The sequence below is a fragment of the Pongo abelii genome, chromosome 15 (assembly GCF_028885655.2).
Source record: "Pongo abelii isolate AG06213 chromosome 15, NHGRI_mPonAbe1-v2.0_pri, whole genome shotgun sequence".
In the NCBI taxonomy this organism is placed as follows: Eukaryota; Metazoa; Chordata; class Mammalia; order Primates; family Hominidae; genus Pongo; species Pongo abelii.
In genome coordinates this window covers 77,317,077-77,334,329 of record NC_072000.2, presented here as the reverse complement: position 1 = coordinate 77,334,329, position 17,253 = coordinate 77,317,077, and the positions used below count along the sequence as shown (strand labels likewise).

Sequence of the window (17,253 nt, the reverse complement as noted above, 5' to 3'; positions counted from 1 at the left end):
TCTAAAAAAATACAAAAATGACCCAGGCGTCATGGCATGCGCCTGTAATCCCAGCTACTCGGGAGGCTGAGGCATGAGAATCGCTTAAATACAGGAGGTAGAGTTTGCAGTGAGCCGAGATGTCACCACTGCATTCAGCCTGTGTGACAGAGCAAATCTGTCTCAAAAGTATATAAAAATCTTTCATTGGATCATGGATGAAAAATAAAACAACTATTAATATTATGGCCATTACTGGGAAAATTAAATATGAACTACACGTGCATTAGTTAACAATATTATATCAATTTTATATTTTTTTTGTTTTAGAGACTCTCTTGCTCAGGCTGGAGTGCAATTACAAGATCATAGCTCACTGCAGCCTTGAACTCCTAGACTCAAGCAATTCTCCCACCTCAAATTCTGAACAGCTAGGACTACAGGCGTGCATCACCACACCCGGCTTTTTTATTTTTATTTTTTAATTCTTGTCATTATTTTTTTGAGATGGAGTCTCGCTCTGTCGCCCAGGGTGGAGCACAGTAGCGCGACTTCAGCTCACTGCAGCCTCCATCTCACGGGTTCAAGGGATTCTCCTGCTTCAGCCACCCGAGTAGCTGGGATTACAGGCACACACCACCACGCCTGGCTAATTTTTGTATTTTTTGTAGAGATGGGGGCTCACCATGTTGGTCAGGCTGGTCTCGAACTCCTGACCACAAATGATCCGCCCACCTCGGCCTCCTGAAGTGCTGGGATTACAGGCATGAGCCACTGCACCTGGCCCTATTATTTTTTAATTTTTTGTAAAGATGTGTCTCGATATGTTGTCCAGGCTGCTCTCGAACTCCTAGCTTCAAGAGATCCTCCCTGCCTCAGCCTCGCAAAGGACTAGGATTACAACTACAGGCAAAAGCCACTGCACCTGGCCAAATTTCATGTGTGATAGTGGCATTATGATTATGTAGCAGAATGTCGTTGCTCTTAGGAGATAAACGAAGGATTCGCAGCTGAAATGTCATGTCACAATTTACTTTCAATTATCCAAGAAAAGAAGTGTGTGTGGTACACGTGTACATAAAGTATCTAAACATGTTCATTGGTGAATCTAGGAAAAGAATACAAATGTGTTCACTATACTTTCACCTTTGCTGCAGGATTGAAATTTTTTAAAATAAAAAGCAATCACTGAAAGTCTTCTTTCTGCTTAAGTTTGAAATGTAGAATGATAAAAAAATTTTAATGAAAAATAAACAGTTTAACTTACAGCTAAGAGTTGTCTTATAAGCATGTCTGAGGCTTTCTCGGAAATGTTGCCAACAAAAACAGTAGTAGTAGGACCACAATTTTCATCATTTTCTTTAGCCTTTAAGCCTGGATGATCCTTTCTTGCGCCCAAATGCTTTCCAACCATAGACACGGTGGGTACTAAGACCTAAGGTGAAGAAACAAAATAAAAATTGATCCAGCAATTAGATTTCCTACCACAATTAACATTAGGCTAAAAACATCAGGATTAAATATATACAGCACATTATTTAAGCTCTGCATGCTTGTATGCTTCTAAAGCTCCTAAAGTGCATAGCACATTTCATTAATGCAAACTTATTTGTGACAAGTAAACTTCTACTACTAGATTACCTTTTTTCTTAAAAAAGAAACAAATATAACCAAGAAAACTTTGTTATGTTTAAGACATAATTTTTACTTTTATTTTCTGAAACGGAATTTCACTCTGTCATCCAGGCTGGAGTGCAGTGGCATAATCTCAGCTCACTGCAACCTCCGCCTCCTGGGTTCAAGGGACTCTCCTGCCTCAGCCTCCCGAGTAGCTGAGATTACAGGTGCGTGCCACCACGCCTAGATAATTTTTTGTATTTTTAGTAGAGACAGGGTTTCACCATATTGGCCAGGCTAGTCTTGAACTCCTGGCCTCAGGTGATCCTGGCCTATGTCTTGAACATTTAAAATTTATGCCTTAGGTCATATACCTTAGGAAGGTAGGAGGAAACATGTAAAAGGTACTCCACACAAATTTCATTTCAAAATTTTAATTTTTACAAGGATTCCTATGTTCTTTTAAGAGATCAGACATGTCACATCCTTCTCCCATCTCCCAGGACCAAGATGAGAAGGCAATGAAGAGCCAAAGTCCTAAATGTGTAATAACAAGTATATGAAGAGTCTAGAGAGTAACAGGAAAACCACAGAATTATCTACTTAGGGAGTACATTGCAGAGGCAACTGCATATACGCACACCTAAGTGAAAATGATACTTATTCAAATAAATGATATGCTCTACAGGGGTGCTATCATTCTGTCCTTGTTATTCTTTTAAATACTCATAATTTATCTAAGTTTATCACACTGTTTAGCTTAAAAGCACTAGTACTACCATAACTCATGATTCCTCCTTTAAGTTATACTTACAGTTGGAGCAGGAGCCATAATGCTCATTGGTACAGGAATCATTGGGGTCCCTAAGAAAAGAAAAACCACACTGATTTTATATGACTGCATTCTCTATCAACAACATGCCACACAATTAAGTATCCTTACTCATAATTAACGTAAGTGGAAATATAGGACAAATGAAAATGAAATACTGACAAATACTATCTTATTTTCAAAAGGAATGTGGTATCAGGTTGGTCCATGTAAACTTACAAAAAAAGACTATCCTGAAAACAATATGACCACCTCAATATGCTTTTGACTTAAAGAGCATAAAATTCTGGACAGTTATCCATTCGGGTTCATGTGGTTCGGTGATCCTCAAAACCAACGCCTTTCACAAATACAGACTGACTTATAGGTGAACAATGCTATTAAAGAATCCTTTAAAAGTAAAAACAGCTGGGTGCAGTGGCTCACGCCTGTAATTCCAACTCTTAGGGAGGCACAGGCGGGAGGATAGATTGAGCCCAGGAGATGGAGACCTGCCTGGGCAAAACAGTGAGACCCCGTTCTCCACAAAAAGGAAAAAAAAAAAAAAAAAAAAAGACCAAAAAAAAAAAAGGTAAAACATGTCGTACAGCATGGTGATACAGTTAGTAAGTGTACTATATTCTTGAAAATAACTAAGAGAAAATCTCCACTTAAAATCTAGAGTGTTCTCACAACAACAAAAAATAAGTATGTAAAGTAATACACCATGTGTTAATTAGCTCAATTTAGTCATTCCACAACATGTTATTTCAAAACGTTGTGCACGATAAACATATAAAATTTAGTCAAATAAATAAAGTAAAAACAAATCCTTTGAAAGTTATTTTAAGCATGAGATGAGAAATTTATGTGGAAATCTAAGAAGATCTTGTTATTCCTGGTTCTTTCACAGAAAATAAAAATCATGGGCCGGGCGCAGTGGCTCACGTCTGTAATGCCAGCACTTTGGGAGGCAAAGACGGGTAAATCACCTGAGGTCAGGAGTTTGAGACTAGCCTGACTAACATGGAGAAGTTTCGTTTCTACTAAAAATACAAAAATTAGCCAGGCGTAGTGGTGCGTGCCTGTAATCCCAGCTACTTGGGAGGTTGAGGCAGAATTGCTTGAACTCGGGAGGCAGAGGTTGCAGTGAGCCGAGATCACACCATTGCACTCCAGCCTGGGGGACAAGTGCAAGACTCTGTCCCAAATAAATAAATAAATAAATAAAATCATGCTTGTAGTTACAGCTATTCTGGAAGCTGAGGCACAAGGATCCCTGAGCCCAGGAGTTCAAGGCTGCGGTGTGCTATCATTGTGCGTGTGTATAACCACTGTACTCTAGCCTAGGAAACATAGCAAAACTCTATTTAAAAAAAAAAAGGCGGGGAGTGAGGGGACACAGTAGCTCACACCCATAATCCAAACACTTTGGGAGGCCAAGACAGGCAGATCGCTTGAGCCAACATGGAAAAACCCCATCTCTACAGAAAATACAAAAATTAGCCAACCATGGTGGCACACACTCATAATTTCAGTTACTAGGGAGACTGAGTCAGGAGAATCACCTGAACCCAGGAGGCGGAGACTGCAGTGAGCCGTAATGGCACCACTGCACTCCAGTGACAGAGTGAGACTCTCAAAAAAAGCAAAAAAAAAAAAAAAAAAAAAAAAATCAAAGAAATTTAAAATATTTTCTATAAACCCAATCTACTGGTAAGGAAATTAAAGCACAGATTCTCCATAACTATCTTTTCTGATTCTAAGCAAGTGATTAAGCTTACTGCCACCACCCCCACCTCCCCACAAGACAGGGTCTTTCTTCCCTATGTTGTCCAGGCTGATCTTGAACTCCTGGGTTCAAGAAATCCTCCTGCCTCAGCCTCCCAAAGTGATGGGATTACAGGTATGAGCCACCATGCCCAGCCGATAACTTCTAGAACACTCGGGCTTTGCATCATGGTTATAGTAAGGCCCATCGAAAAACGGATCTGAGTCAGGCATGGTGGCACACACCTATAGTCTCAGCTACTCAGGAGGCTGAGGCAGGAGGATCAGTGGAGTCCAGTTGAGTCCAGGAGATAGAGGCCACATTAAGTTATGGTTATGCCACTGTACCCTGAGCCTGGGAGACAAAGAGAGATCCTGTCTCAAAAAAATTAATAAATTAAAAATTAAAATCCAGATCTGCATTATGAGCCTATAAATATATGAAGAAAATCAGGATATACGGACCAAAGAGAAAACTGATGCCCAAATGAAAGTTGTTCAAAACACTTTCCTTCTATAACTATTAATCTGTTTGATGGCTGATAACTTTATTCAGTTTTCTGCAACATTTTCTCAACAGAATTTCCTTTCAGCAAAATTTATTTTAAGAAAAAATTTTGTCCAAAGGGCTAGCTAGAGCCCTCCGGCAGAATTTAGTCTATTTATGGTCCATTATAAAACAACTAAGTTACTACTTAAAATCAGTAATTGTTACATAGGATAATAAAGGAGTGGTATAAACTTTTACATTACTCCTCTGGCAGCTGATGATAACAAATATACATCCATGATTATCTAGAAGCACAGCTTAAAGCAGCTCCACTACAAGCATAATGTCTAAAACAGCTTATTAAAGTACTGCATTCTATTCCATAATATACGTGCATAAACAGTTGTTCTGATTTTTTTTTCTTTTTGAGACAAAGTTGCATTCTTGTTGCCCAGGCTGGAGTGCAGTGGCATGATCTCGGCTCACTGCAACCTCTGCTTCTCAGGTTCAAGCGATTCTCCTGCCTCAGCCTCCGGAGTAGCTGGGAGTACAGGCCTGAGCCACCACGCCCGGCTAATTTTTTGTATTTTTAGCAGAGACGGCATTTCGCCATGTTGGCCAGACTGGTCTCAAACTCCTGAACTCAGGTGATCCACCCACCTTGGCCTCCCAAAGTTCTGAGGTTACAGGCGTAAGCCACTGTGCCCGGCCTGATTTTTTTAAATTATGATTTTCCCCCAATTCTTGAAGTGTTAAATAATATTCCACAGAAATTCCCATATTTATCTTGGGGCTTTTCAGACCTAAGGGTAGAAGGCTCCCAAAGCTGAGCCTGTGGCAATAAATTAAAAATTTTACAATGAGTAGTTGAATCCAAAATAAAGACAAGGTCAGGTGCAGGGGCTCACATCTGAAATCCCAGAACTTTGGAAGGCTGAGGCGGGAGTATACCTTGACCCCAGAAGTTGAAGACCAGCCTGGACAAGATGGTGAGACCCCCATCTTTATAAAATGTTTTTTAAAAAAATTTTAATTAACAGAACATGGTGGCACAAGCCTGTGGTCCCAGCTACTCAGGAGGGCTGAGATGGGAGCCCAGGAGGTCAAGGCTGCAGTGAGCCATGATCATGCCACTGTACTCCAGTCTGGGCAACAAAGTGAGGCCTCGCCCAAAACACACATACACACACGCGCACAAACAAAATAAAGACAAATGTGCTGTTTATACAACCCCCGTAACATACATGGTATGAATTAACAACCCATCATGAGTCAGCCAACTGCAATGTTCTTAAGTCAAAAGAAAAATTTCTTATAAGCAAAGATTTTTGTTTTTTCAAAGATGAGGTCCCACGCTTTGGACTTGAACTCCTGGGCTCAGGCCATCCTCCCACCTCAGTCTCCTGAATAGCCAGGACAACAGACACGCACCACCACACCCAGAATAAGCAATGTTAACTATGTACTTCAGGATAATGGTTCTCAAATGTGGATTCTCCATGCTTAAATGAGTGCCAAAAATTACCTGTGAACTTGTTAAAAATTAAGAATCCTGAGCCCCAATTTCTGAGGATCTGATTCAGGGGGTTGGAGCAGGGTCTGAACATTTTTTTTAACTCCATAAATCTTTACTTATATTGACTTATACACTTTTAAGTATCTGGAAAAATAAAGAAAAAACTAATAACCTTATTGCTTCCCTTTTTAATAAGGGGATAGCAATAGCAGTTATGGGAGTATATGAAGAAAATTTTTCACTGTATTACTTTCTGTATTTTTTTTGTTTGTTTTTGAACAACGTGTATGTATTACCCATTTTTTTTAAATATAGAATTTTTAGGCCGGGCATGGTGGCTCACACCTGTAATCCTGCACTTTGGGAGCCGGAGGCCGGCGGATCATTTGAGGCCAGGAGTTCGAGACCAACCTGGCCAACATAGCAAAACCCTGTCTCTACTAAAAATACAAAACTTAGCCAGGCATGGTGGCAGATGCGTGCAATCCCAGCTACTCAGGAGGCTGAGGCAGAGAACTGCTTGAGCCTAGGAGGTGGAGGTTGCAGTGAGCTGAGATCGTGCCACTGCACTCCAGCCAAGGTGACAGAGCAAGACTCTAGCTCAAAAAAAAGAAAAAAAATAATTTTTTAAAAACTTTCCAGATGAGAAGAAAAAAAAAATTTCCAGATGAGTTTGATACTCAGCCAGATATAAAAGCCACTGCTATAGGAAAGAAACATCCACATTTCCCAAACGATGCTGAGAGGCATCTTCACTAACACAGTCACAAATCTAACACTTTCCTGAAGTTGGTATCACAAAGACAAAAGTACAAGTTTAACAACAAAAAACAGTATCAACAAACTTACCTGGAGGTACAGGTGGAGGAAATCCTGGAAACTGCGGGGGTGGGATCCCTGGTGGGAGTGCTGGGATTCCCATGGGAGGGCGATTCAAATGAGGGGGAAAAGACATTCTTACCGCAGCAGTCTAAAGAAAAAAGGACATGACAAATCATTTTATTTGAAAACTTCACAATTTTATATGCCTTCTTTGTTGACTTTCATTTTTAGAGTATCTGCAAAATTCTGAACTTTTCTTACCCAAAGAAGTTGGCAAAGACCCTCTTTTCATTGAGAATTCTTACAACTTAGATTTTTTCTAAAATAAGTTTCCAAAATGTACATGATCCAAGTTCAGGACGGACTCCTACAATCATGTAGGAATACATATAAAGGAAGAAAAAAATTGTGAGATTCAGTTAATATCCAAAAATTAAATACCAAACATAAACGAATCTTTTTAGACCAAACTGAGAATCCAGATGGGTATCTAATTGTTTTTAAGTGTTCTGATACATTGTTTTTTTTTTTTTTTTTTGAGACAGAGTCTCAGTCTGTGGACAGGCTAGAGTGCAGTGGCGCAATCTCCGCTCATTGCAACCTCCGCCTCCTGGGTTCAAGCAATTCTCCTGCCTGAGCCTCCCGAGTAGCTGGGACTACAGGAGTGTACCACCACACCCAACTAATTTTTGTATTTTCAGTAGAGACCCCTGTCTCATGTTTCACCATGCTGGCCAGGATGGTCTCCATCTCTTGACCTCAAGTGATCCACCCTCCTTGGCCTCCCAAAGTGCTGGGATTACAAGCATGAGCCACCATGCCTGGCCTCTTTCTTTTTTTTTTTTGTCGAGATGGAGTCTCGCTCTATGGCCAGGCTGGAGTGCAGTGGTGCAATCTCGGCTTACTGCAACCTCCATCTCCTGGGTTCAAGAAATTCTCCTGCCTCAGCTTCCTGAGTAGCTGGGATTACATGTGTGCGCCACCACGCCCAGCTAATTTTTATCTTTTTAGTAGAGACAGGGTTTCACCATGTTGGCCAAGATGGTCTCGGTCTCCTGATCTCATGATCTGCCTGCCTCAGCCTCCCAAAGTGCTAGTATTACAGGCCTGAGCCACCACGCCCAGCCCATTTTTCTTATTATCTATCAGAATCCTAAAAACTAAAGGTACCAAGTTACACAGTATTTGTTGCTTCAATGCTGGCCACGTCCTAAGAGACAAATGTGCTCATAAACTATACATCTCAGTAGGGGGAAATAAACTCCTGACTTCCAGTCATATAGTAACCATTCAAATATAAAGAGAACATACAACTTTTGACAAGAGAAAAAAAAGTCATAGTTTTTTTAAACTTAAAAGTAAACCTTGTAACCATTCTTGAATCAAAACTGAAGAATCAGAAGCTAGCATTTGATTTTTTAAAGTTTAACAACAGGTTGGTTGCAGTGGCTCATGCCTGTAATCCCAACACTTTGGGAGGTCAAAACGGGTGGATCACCTGAGGTCAGGAGTTCGAGACCAGCCTCACCAACATGGTGAAACCCCATCCCCACTAAAAATACACATACACACACACACAAATTAGCAGGGTATGGTGGTGTGCACCTGTAATCCCAGCTACTCAGGAGGCTGAGGCAGGAGAATCACTTGTAATCTACTGCACTCCAGCGTGGGTGACAGAGGAAGACTCTGTCTCAGGGTGGGAAGAAAAAGAAAAACAAAAAAAAGAACATATTTAACTGTTTCACTCAGTTTGTCATGTTAAAGAAAACTTTGTCATTTTGTTAAGTATTGCCATTTAATGTTAATATTTAAATATTAGCATTTTTAGTATTAAAAACAATTTCCAAATTAGCCAAGCATGGTAGTGCATACCTATGGTCCCAACTACTTGGGAGGCTGACGCAGGAGGATGGCTTGAGGCTGAGAGACAGAGCAAGACCCTGTCACAAAAAAAAAAAAAAAAAAAAAAAAAAATTTTTTTCACCTCAAACTTTATTTTCAGCAACACACTTTTTTTTTTTTTTTTTTTAAGAAACAGGGTCGGCCAGGCGCGGTGGCTCACGCTTGTAATCCCAACACTTTGGGAGGCCAAGGCGGACAGATCACCTGAGGTTGGGAGTTCAGGACCAGTCTAGCTAACATGGAGAAACTCCATCTCCACTAAAAATACAAAATTAGCTGGGCACGGTGGCGCATGCTTGTAATCCCAGCTACATGGGAGGCTTAGGCAGGAGAATCGCTTGAACCAGGGAGGTGGAGGTTGCAGTGTGCCACTGCACTCCAGCCTGGGCAACAAGAGCAAGATTCCGTCTCAAAAAACAAACAAACAAAAATATTTGTCTCTACTATTTTGTCTTTTATGTTTTACAGAAACATAAAAACAGAAAACATAAAAAGTGTAAAAGTCTTCCACTTCCTTGCCCCCAATCCCAACAGTTTGGTATCTACTGCTGTGCTCTTCTTAATATCTTTCTATAAACTAATAATTTTTATTTTTCTACAAGCAATCACATCATGTGAATTTCTCCCTCATTATAATTGCCATCTCTTCACGTCAGTTCACAAGTTTTATTCCAAGCCGGGACGGTGGCTCACATCTGCAATCCCAACACTTTGGGAGGCCAAAGCAGGTGGATCACTTGAGGTCAAGAGTTCTAGACCAGCCTGGCCAACATGGTGAAATCCCATCTCTACTAAAAATACAAAAAATAGCCAAGTGTGGTGGCACATGTCTGTAATCCCAGCTACTCGGGAGGCTGAGGCAAGAGAATCACTTGAACCCAGGGTGCGGAGTTTGCACTGAGCTGAGATCGTGCCACTACACTCCAGCCTGGGTGACAGAGAGTCTGTCTAAAAAAATAATAATAATAAAAATAAAGTCTTATTCTACTCTTTATAATGCAGTAAATTGGCCGGGCGCGGTGGCTCACGCCTATAATCCCAGCACTTTGGGAGGCCAAGGTGGGCGGGTCACAAGGTCAAGAGATCGAGACCATCCTGGCCAGCATGGTGAAACCCCGTCTCTACTAAAAATGCAAAAATTAGGAGAGGGGGTGGCTGCAGTAGTGAGAGACTGGTGCTGCAGCTCTTTCCCTGCAGTCCAGCCAAGGAAGCGTGCATCCCTGGCGCTTCCTTCTCTTCGGACAGAGAGCTTGGGATGTGATAATGCCAGCCAGACTTCGCAGAGCCATGGTCAGATCTACCGTACACTGTCAAAAGCACATCAGTGCAAAGAATTGGTCATCTAATGTTAAAACCACTTAAGGAATTTGAAAAAACAACATGCAGCACACTGACAATACGTCAAAACTTGGATTTGTTCCTTCCTGATAATACAGCTGGTGGTTTGAATAAGTCTCAGATCCTGTAAATGAACCAAAAAAAAAATAAAAAAATCAAATACAAGCATTGTCTCTCCATTAAATGCTGCTCACTGCCAAGACAAAAAGGTACACCTTCCAACCATGAAATCCTTTGGTACTCACAAGAGAGTGACCCACAAACCAAATCTATTGGGGTCTAAGTGGTTTATAAAAATATTAAAGAGGTATTTCTCATCTGTATCAATGGAAACATTTATTCCAAAACAAGGCTTTCCACGTATCAAGAGACCACTAAAAGCATCCAGGACCAAGCAGCCATCCAGGACCAACCTTCCAGTTCTGTCTGTGAATGAGGTAAAGTTGGGGTGGCCATGGCTCATGTGCTTAGTGATCACTGCTCACGCTAAACCAGTGTGCACTGCACCCCAGCCTTACCGCCAACTTAAGAAACTGGCAGTCAACTCAGACTTCTCCATCAAGATCTTTGAAGCCTAATAAATATCCAAAGAGATTCAAAATCTTAATTTTTAAGAATCAATGATACATATAAAAACAAAATACAGGCCGGGCGCAGTGGCTCACCCCTGTAATCCCAGCACTTTGGGAGGCCGAGGTGGGTGGATCACGAGGTCAGGAGATCGAGACCACGGTGAAACCCCGTCTCTATTAAAAATACAAAAGAAAAAAAAAATTAGCTGGGTGCAGTGGCCGGCGCCTGTAGTCCCAGCTACTCGGGAGGCTGAGGCAGGAGAACGGCCTGAACCTGGGAGGCGGAGCTTGCAGTGAGCCAAGATTGAGCCACTGCACTCCAGCCTGGGTGACAAAGCAAGACTCTGTCTCAAAAAAAAAAAAAAAAAATACAGGCAATAAAACATGAAAAAAATTACAAAAATTAGCCAGGCGTAGTGGCACATGCCTGTAGTCCCAGCTCTCAGGGGGCTAAGGCAGGAGAATTGCTTGAACCCGGGAGGCGGAGGCTGCAGTGACCCGAGATCAAGCCACTGCACTCCAGCCTGGCGACAGAGCAAGACTGTCTCAAAAATAATAAAATAATAACAATGCAGTAAATTATTATAGTACATATTTATTTAACCAACATTAATAGCTGGCTCCACTTTCAGCTCTCACAAATAATGCTGAACATTCCTGGAGATAATAGACATATAACTGTATGCATCTGTACAGGTAATTCTCTAATACAGGTTAGAACTATATGTATCTGATTAGCTGGGCGTAGTGGCAGGTGCCTGTATAGTCCCAGCTACTCAGGAGGCTGAGGCAGGAGAATCGCTTGAACCTGGGAGGTGGAGGTTGCAGTGAGCCAAGATGGCGCCATTGCACTCCAGCCTGGGCGACAGAGCGAGACCCCATGTCAAAAAAAAAAAAAACTATATGTATCCAAACTTTACCTCCAAAATCATCCCTGAAAACTAGCATTTATATTCCCACCACCAGAATATGGGTATGCCCTTTCCTTATATCCTCATCACTGCTAGAATAGATCAGTGTCAAAATTCTCACAATTTTATAAGTAAAATACACTCTTATTTCAATTTACATTTCCCTCATGACTAATGAGGTTGAGTATCTGTTTACCTGTTTACTAGACATTTCTTTAAAACAGAAAAGCATGACCTACATGCTCACAGCTCTACTTCCTCAGAATTCCTTTGACTTAAATTGACTTAAATTGGGGTAATACCATATTCAATAAAACTAAACTTCAACTTCAAAAACACAGTATACTTAAAATATTTAGAAAACTTTATAGGTAAAGGAATCCTGGATGCTTTTAGTGGTCTCTTGATATGTGGAAAGCCTTGTTTTGGAGAGATGGTGGCCTGGAACAGGTGGTAGTGGTGAAAGTGCTATCAAGTTGCTCGATCCTGGATATATTTTGAAGGCAGCCAATAGGATTTGCTGAGGGACAGTATTACACATGGGATTTAAGAGAGAGAAATGCAGAGTTATCTTATGGCACTGAAATCACTTCCATAGCATTTTTAAAAATATTGAAAGTACCTCACTTTTAGAAGGTTCAAAGCACCTTTTCCTGCTAAGTACGAAACTCTATAGCCCACGATAATAAAAATGGGAACCTGGGCCAGGTGCAGTGGCTCATACCTGTAATCCCGGCACTTTGGGAAGCCAAGGCATGCAGATCACTTGAGCTCAGGAGTTCAAGACCAGCCTGGGCAGCATGGTGAAACCCCATCTCTACCAAAAATACAAAAAATTAGCGAGGTGTGGTAGCATGCACCTGTGGTCCCAGATACTCAGGAGGCTGAAACGGGAGAATCGCTTGAGCCCGGGAGGTGGAGGTTGCAATGAGCCGAGCTCACACCACTGCATTCAAGCCTGGGCGACAGAATGAGGCCCCCCAAAAATTAAATAAAATAACAGAAACCTATGATGGAAGGGTTCCCTATCTCTAGTGTGGTGGTGGTCACACAAGTATATGCATTTGTCTAAACTCATTGAAATTAAAACAGATGCATTTTATTGTATGCAAATTTTATCTCAAGAAATCTGGTCCAAAAACAAACCCTGAAGACGTATCTCTAGTACTCAACATATGCATGCACTCAGCTTTTCTTTTTTTCACTTTTTTCTCTTTAAATCTTTCAAACTATTTTTTTCTGTGCTCTTAAGAATACTGCAAGTATGCAAAATATAGCAAAACACTGCTAATAAGCATTCCTCTATTGTAGACTTATCCAGATAGAAACAAAATTATTTCTCCCAGGATAGATTATTTTAGACTAGTTCCATCAGTGCACTACGTGCCAAATTTCTGAAATGATAATGAACTGAGATTCCTCTCAGCAAATATTCACATACAACTCACTCATTCATTCAATATCTACTTCCAATTATGTGTCAGGTCTGCAGGAATTATTCCTAGAAAAAAAAAAAGTGTTTTATGCTCAAAGAAGAATGGGAAATGCCTAACAGAAAAACTACTTTTACAGCAAAGCTTTTCAGAAGTATGAAAATACTCAATTGTTTGGAAATCTCCAAAAAAGAGTTGATCTTTTTCTGACATTGCCACTTTGCTGTTTTACCATTTTCAATGATTAAAGAGCAACACTCCTGTGCCTGCCTATAGTCACAGCTATGCAGAAGGATCGCTTGAGCCCTGGAGTTCTGGGCTGCAGCACACTACTGATCAGGTGTTCATGCTAAGTTCATTCAGCATTAATATTGTGACCTCCTGGGATGAGAGAGAACCACCAGGTTGCCAACAGAGAAGGGCAAAACTCCCAAACTGATCAATAGTGGGATTACGCCTGTGAATAGCCACTGCACTCCAGCCTGAGCAACACAGGAAGAATCCATCTTTTTAAAAACAAAAACAAGGCTGGGTGCAGTGACTCATACCTGTAATCCCAGCACTTTGGGAGGACGAGGCAGGTGGATCCTTTGAGCCTGAGTTCCAGACCCGCCTGGGCAACATGGTGAAACCCCATCTCTACCAAAAATACAAAAAAATAGCCAGGCATGGTGGTGTGCACCTGTGGTCCCAGCTACTTGGGAGGCTGGGGTGGGAGGATTGCTTAAGCCTGAAATGCAGAAGTTGCAGTGAGCCAAGATCGTAGCACTGCGCTCCAACCTGGGTGAAAGAGACCCCATCCCAAAAACCAAATAAAACAAAAAAGCAGCGCTATCTACTACTATCTATACAGAAAAATGAGTGCCTGCCTGAAACTGGGGTGGAACAGGGTGACTTGCAAACAGACAGAAGGAATCCTTTTGGGGTAATGGATGCATAACTTTGTATATTTACCAAAAAATCATTGAATTGTGCACTTATAGGTGAATTTTCTATGTCAATATAGTTCATATAGTTGCCATTTTAAAAAAGGTATATTGGCCAAGTGCGGTGGCTCACACAATCCCGACACTTTGGGAGGCCAAGGCACACAGATCACATGAGGTCAGAAGTTCCAAGACCAGCCTGGACAATATGGTCAAACCCCGTCTCTACTAAAAATAGAAAAATTAGCCAGGCATGGTGGCGGGCACCTGTAATTCCAACTTCTATGGAGGATGAGGCAAGAGAATTGCTTGAACCCGGGAGGCGGAGGTTACAGTGAGGTGAGATCGCGCCACTACACTCCAGCCTGGGCGACAGAGCGAGACTCCATCTCCAAAAAGAAAAAAAAAAAAAAAAAAGTATACCAACTCAGAAAAATCGGCAAAATCTATTTAAGAACTGTAGATTAGGTATTTTATCAATGTTAGTTTCCTGATTTTGATTGTTGTACTGTTGTTACATAAGACTAGTCCTAATTTTTAGGAAATACACTTAAGTATTTATGGGTTAAGGGGCATCGTATCTGCAACTTACTAGCAAAACATTTCAGAAGAAACCTATGAAGAGAAGAGAAGGATAAAACAAATTGGCAAAATGTTAACATTTGAGGAATCTGATGAAAGATATCTGAGATTTCTTTTGTACTATTCTTGCAACTTTTTTTGTAAATCTGAAATTATGTCTAAATAAAAAGTTAAAAGCCAATACCAATAATTCTGGGTGGTGGAATTTTGTTCTTCTTTTTAGTTTCAGGAACTTTCAGTTTTCAAAAAAAGGTAGAAAAGCTATTTAAGAAGAATCAAAAATCCCCTTTTGTGAATGGCAGTGATAGTGTTTGAAAAGTCAATCAAGAGATCTCTACAATAGAGTGTTTTAGCAAGATAAGATTCATAAATCATTCCTTTGCTTCCAAAGCAATAAAATAATGTAAATTTTCACTAAATCGTGTAAATAAGAAAAGTAAACTGCTAATTTGTCTGTGGACAAAAACATAACTTGAAAATTCCAAATTCCTGTTAGGTCTGAAGTAGTTACCCAATGTTAACATGGACTAGTTTTACTTTAAAAATACATTCAGAAGGCCGGGCACGGTGGCTCACGCCTGTAATCCCACCGCTTTGGAAGGCCGAGGCGGGCGGATCACGAGATCAGGAAATCGAGACCATTCTGGCCAACACAGTGAAACCTCGCCTCTATAAAAACTACAAAAATTAGCCGGGCGTGGTGGCGCGCGCCTGTAGTCCCAGCTACTCAGGAGGCTGAGGCAGGAGAATCGCTTGAACCTGGCAGGCGGAGATTGCAGTGAGCCAAGATCGCGCCACCGCACTCCGACCTGGGCAACAGAGCAAGACTCTGCCTCAAAAAACAAACAAACAAACAAAAACCAAACAAACACAAAACAAAAAAAAATTATAGAGTCAGGGTTGGACTCTTACATTTCATTGAAAATTCTTAAATAACAAATTATGTCAATATAGATTTAAATGCTTACTGTGTGTTACCTGGATACTACACGAAGGATTTTACATACGTTTTTCTCAATCCCCAACCCCAATAACGATAGATACGTTCATTTTACAGAGGAACAAAAACCAAAGCTTAAAACAAAAAGAAAAAAGAAAAAGAAAAACCATAGCTTTAAGTTAAATGAATTATAATAGTATAAGTTTCACTTGAATCACGAGTAACTTATGACCAACTTAATCCCTTTCAAGTCCTCTGAATGTTTTTGGAAATAGCCTTTAAAAAAATTAAAAGCTCCAAAGACAATACAAAAATTATTTATACATTACTGCCAACGGCCTAATACACAGAGTACTTCACACTAATACAGCAGTAGGGTGCAACAGAGGTCCAATCTCTTCCCTTCTCTTGGCTCCACTCTGCCCAGTATCAAAATGGCATTTCCATGGCAATACAAATCCATATTATATAACCTCCGAAAAATCTTCATAGTCCTACGTCTATTCCGGAAAACCGTATTTAAAAGCATGATTGACGACCAAAGAAAAATGAGAAAGTAACATTTTAATGTGGAGCTTAGTAATCGCCTAGAATGAATGGCGATATACAGTTTACTGCACCCTCCAATGCGCAAAAGAGGCAGGATGGCAAAATTCATGACTATCTTAAGCAAGCCAGGAGAGTGCTAAAAAGGTAGGTATTAGCTCAATTCCAAGGGAGTGGGGCCCATTCACTTGGTGGCGGGCTCTAGATGGCCAAAGAGGAAGGGAAAGATAGCCGTTGGCGGCCAGCACCTCGCTAAAAAGGGTGAGGAGAGGCTAACTTCAAGGCAACGGCTGGGGCGAGAGTGTCCCAGGCCCGAAAACCTACTGTGGGGCTCCGGTAAGTAAGGGGGCTCAGGGAAGGGCTCCCCTGAGGCAGATCGATCGTTTTGTATCTAACGTGGAGCCCAGAAAGGGCAGAGACGATTCACTCCGCGGCGGAACGTGGAAGGGAAAGGGAAAGTGGGCGACAATGCAAGACGGAAAGCTCAAGCCGTAGGTCTGGCCTCCACCAGCTCCGGCTGGGCCCACAGGTTCTCCAGGCCTTAGAGAAGAGGAGAAACCAAGCCTCGTGCCGACCCCTCCCCCACCCCCGCCTCCGCGCCTCCCCTTACCTCTACCCCACCCTGGCGCTTTCGCAGCTACCCCGGCTTTTCCTCCTCCACCAGCTGAGGCACCCGGTCTCCCGGTTTCCACACGAGTTCAGAGACACAAACTCACCCGCCGCTGAGGAAACGGTACTGCCTTCGCGGCCTTCTGGGATCCAGGTTACGAGTGCGCTCCACTGGTTCGAGATTTCTGCCCGCCGCTCGCCAGGGAGACTGAATGCCCAAGCGCCTACTCGCACAGGCCGCAAATACGGCCGCGCTGCGCGGGGAGCTGCTGGAGGTCTTCCTCTTGCCCGGCGTGCACTGCGGCCGGGGGCGGGGACGCGGAACCATAGAGAAGAACGCATATAGATCGTCTCCGCTGTTGGCTCTGACTCACCAAGCCGAGTCGAATAACCATAGAGAAGCAGCGTCTAGCTGCTACTAGAAAGGCCCGAACTGTAAATTATGACCCACCATGTTTGATTGGAGCGGACTGAATCTTACGACTA

The 17,253-nt window shown here is 41.9% G+C and overlaps 1 protein-coding gene and 1 pseudogene across 3 annotated transcripts in view; one reads left to right on the top strand and one right to left on the bottom strand.

Annotated features, from left to right (window-relative positions):
* The window catches only part of RBM25 (RNA binding motif protein 25), a 60,809-nt gene extending 43,795 nt beyond the window's left edge, over positions 1 to 17,014 (bottom strand). For 2 of the 3 annotated variants that reach the window (XM_024231620.3, XM_054530792.1), the window contains exons 1-4: positions 16,875 to 17,014; positions 7,033 to 7,153; positions 2,411 to 2,460; positions 1,247 to 1,414 (exon numbers count right to left, since the gene is read on the bottom strand). In XM_024231620.3, the coding sequence (XP_024087388.1) occupies positions 1,247 to 1,414; positions 2,411 to 2,460; positions 7,033 to 7,138 (324 nt within the window). In that variant the 5' untranslated portion in view covers positions 7,139 to 7,153; positions 16,875 to 17,014. Of the gene's footprint in view, positions 1 to 1,246; positions 1,415 to 2,410; positions 2,461 to 7,032; positions 7,154 to 7,266; positions 7,373 to 8,880; positions 8,944 to 16,874 lie in introns of those variants that run through there. The other variant, XM_054530791.2, reaches the window with a different exon arrangement.
* Positions 10,174 to 10,826, top strand: LOC103892382 (required for meiotic nuclear division protein 1 homolog; annotated as a pseudogene).
* Positions 17,015 to 17,253: the final 239 nt, after the last annotated feature.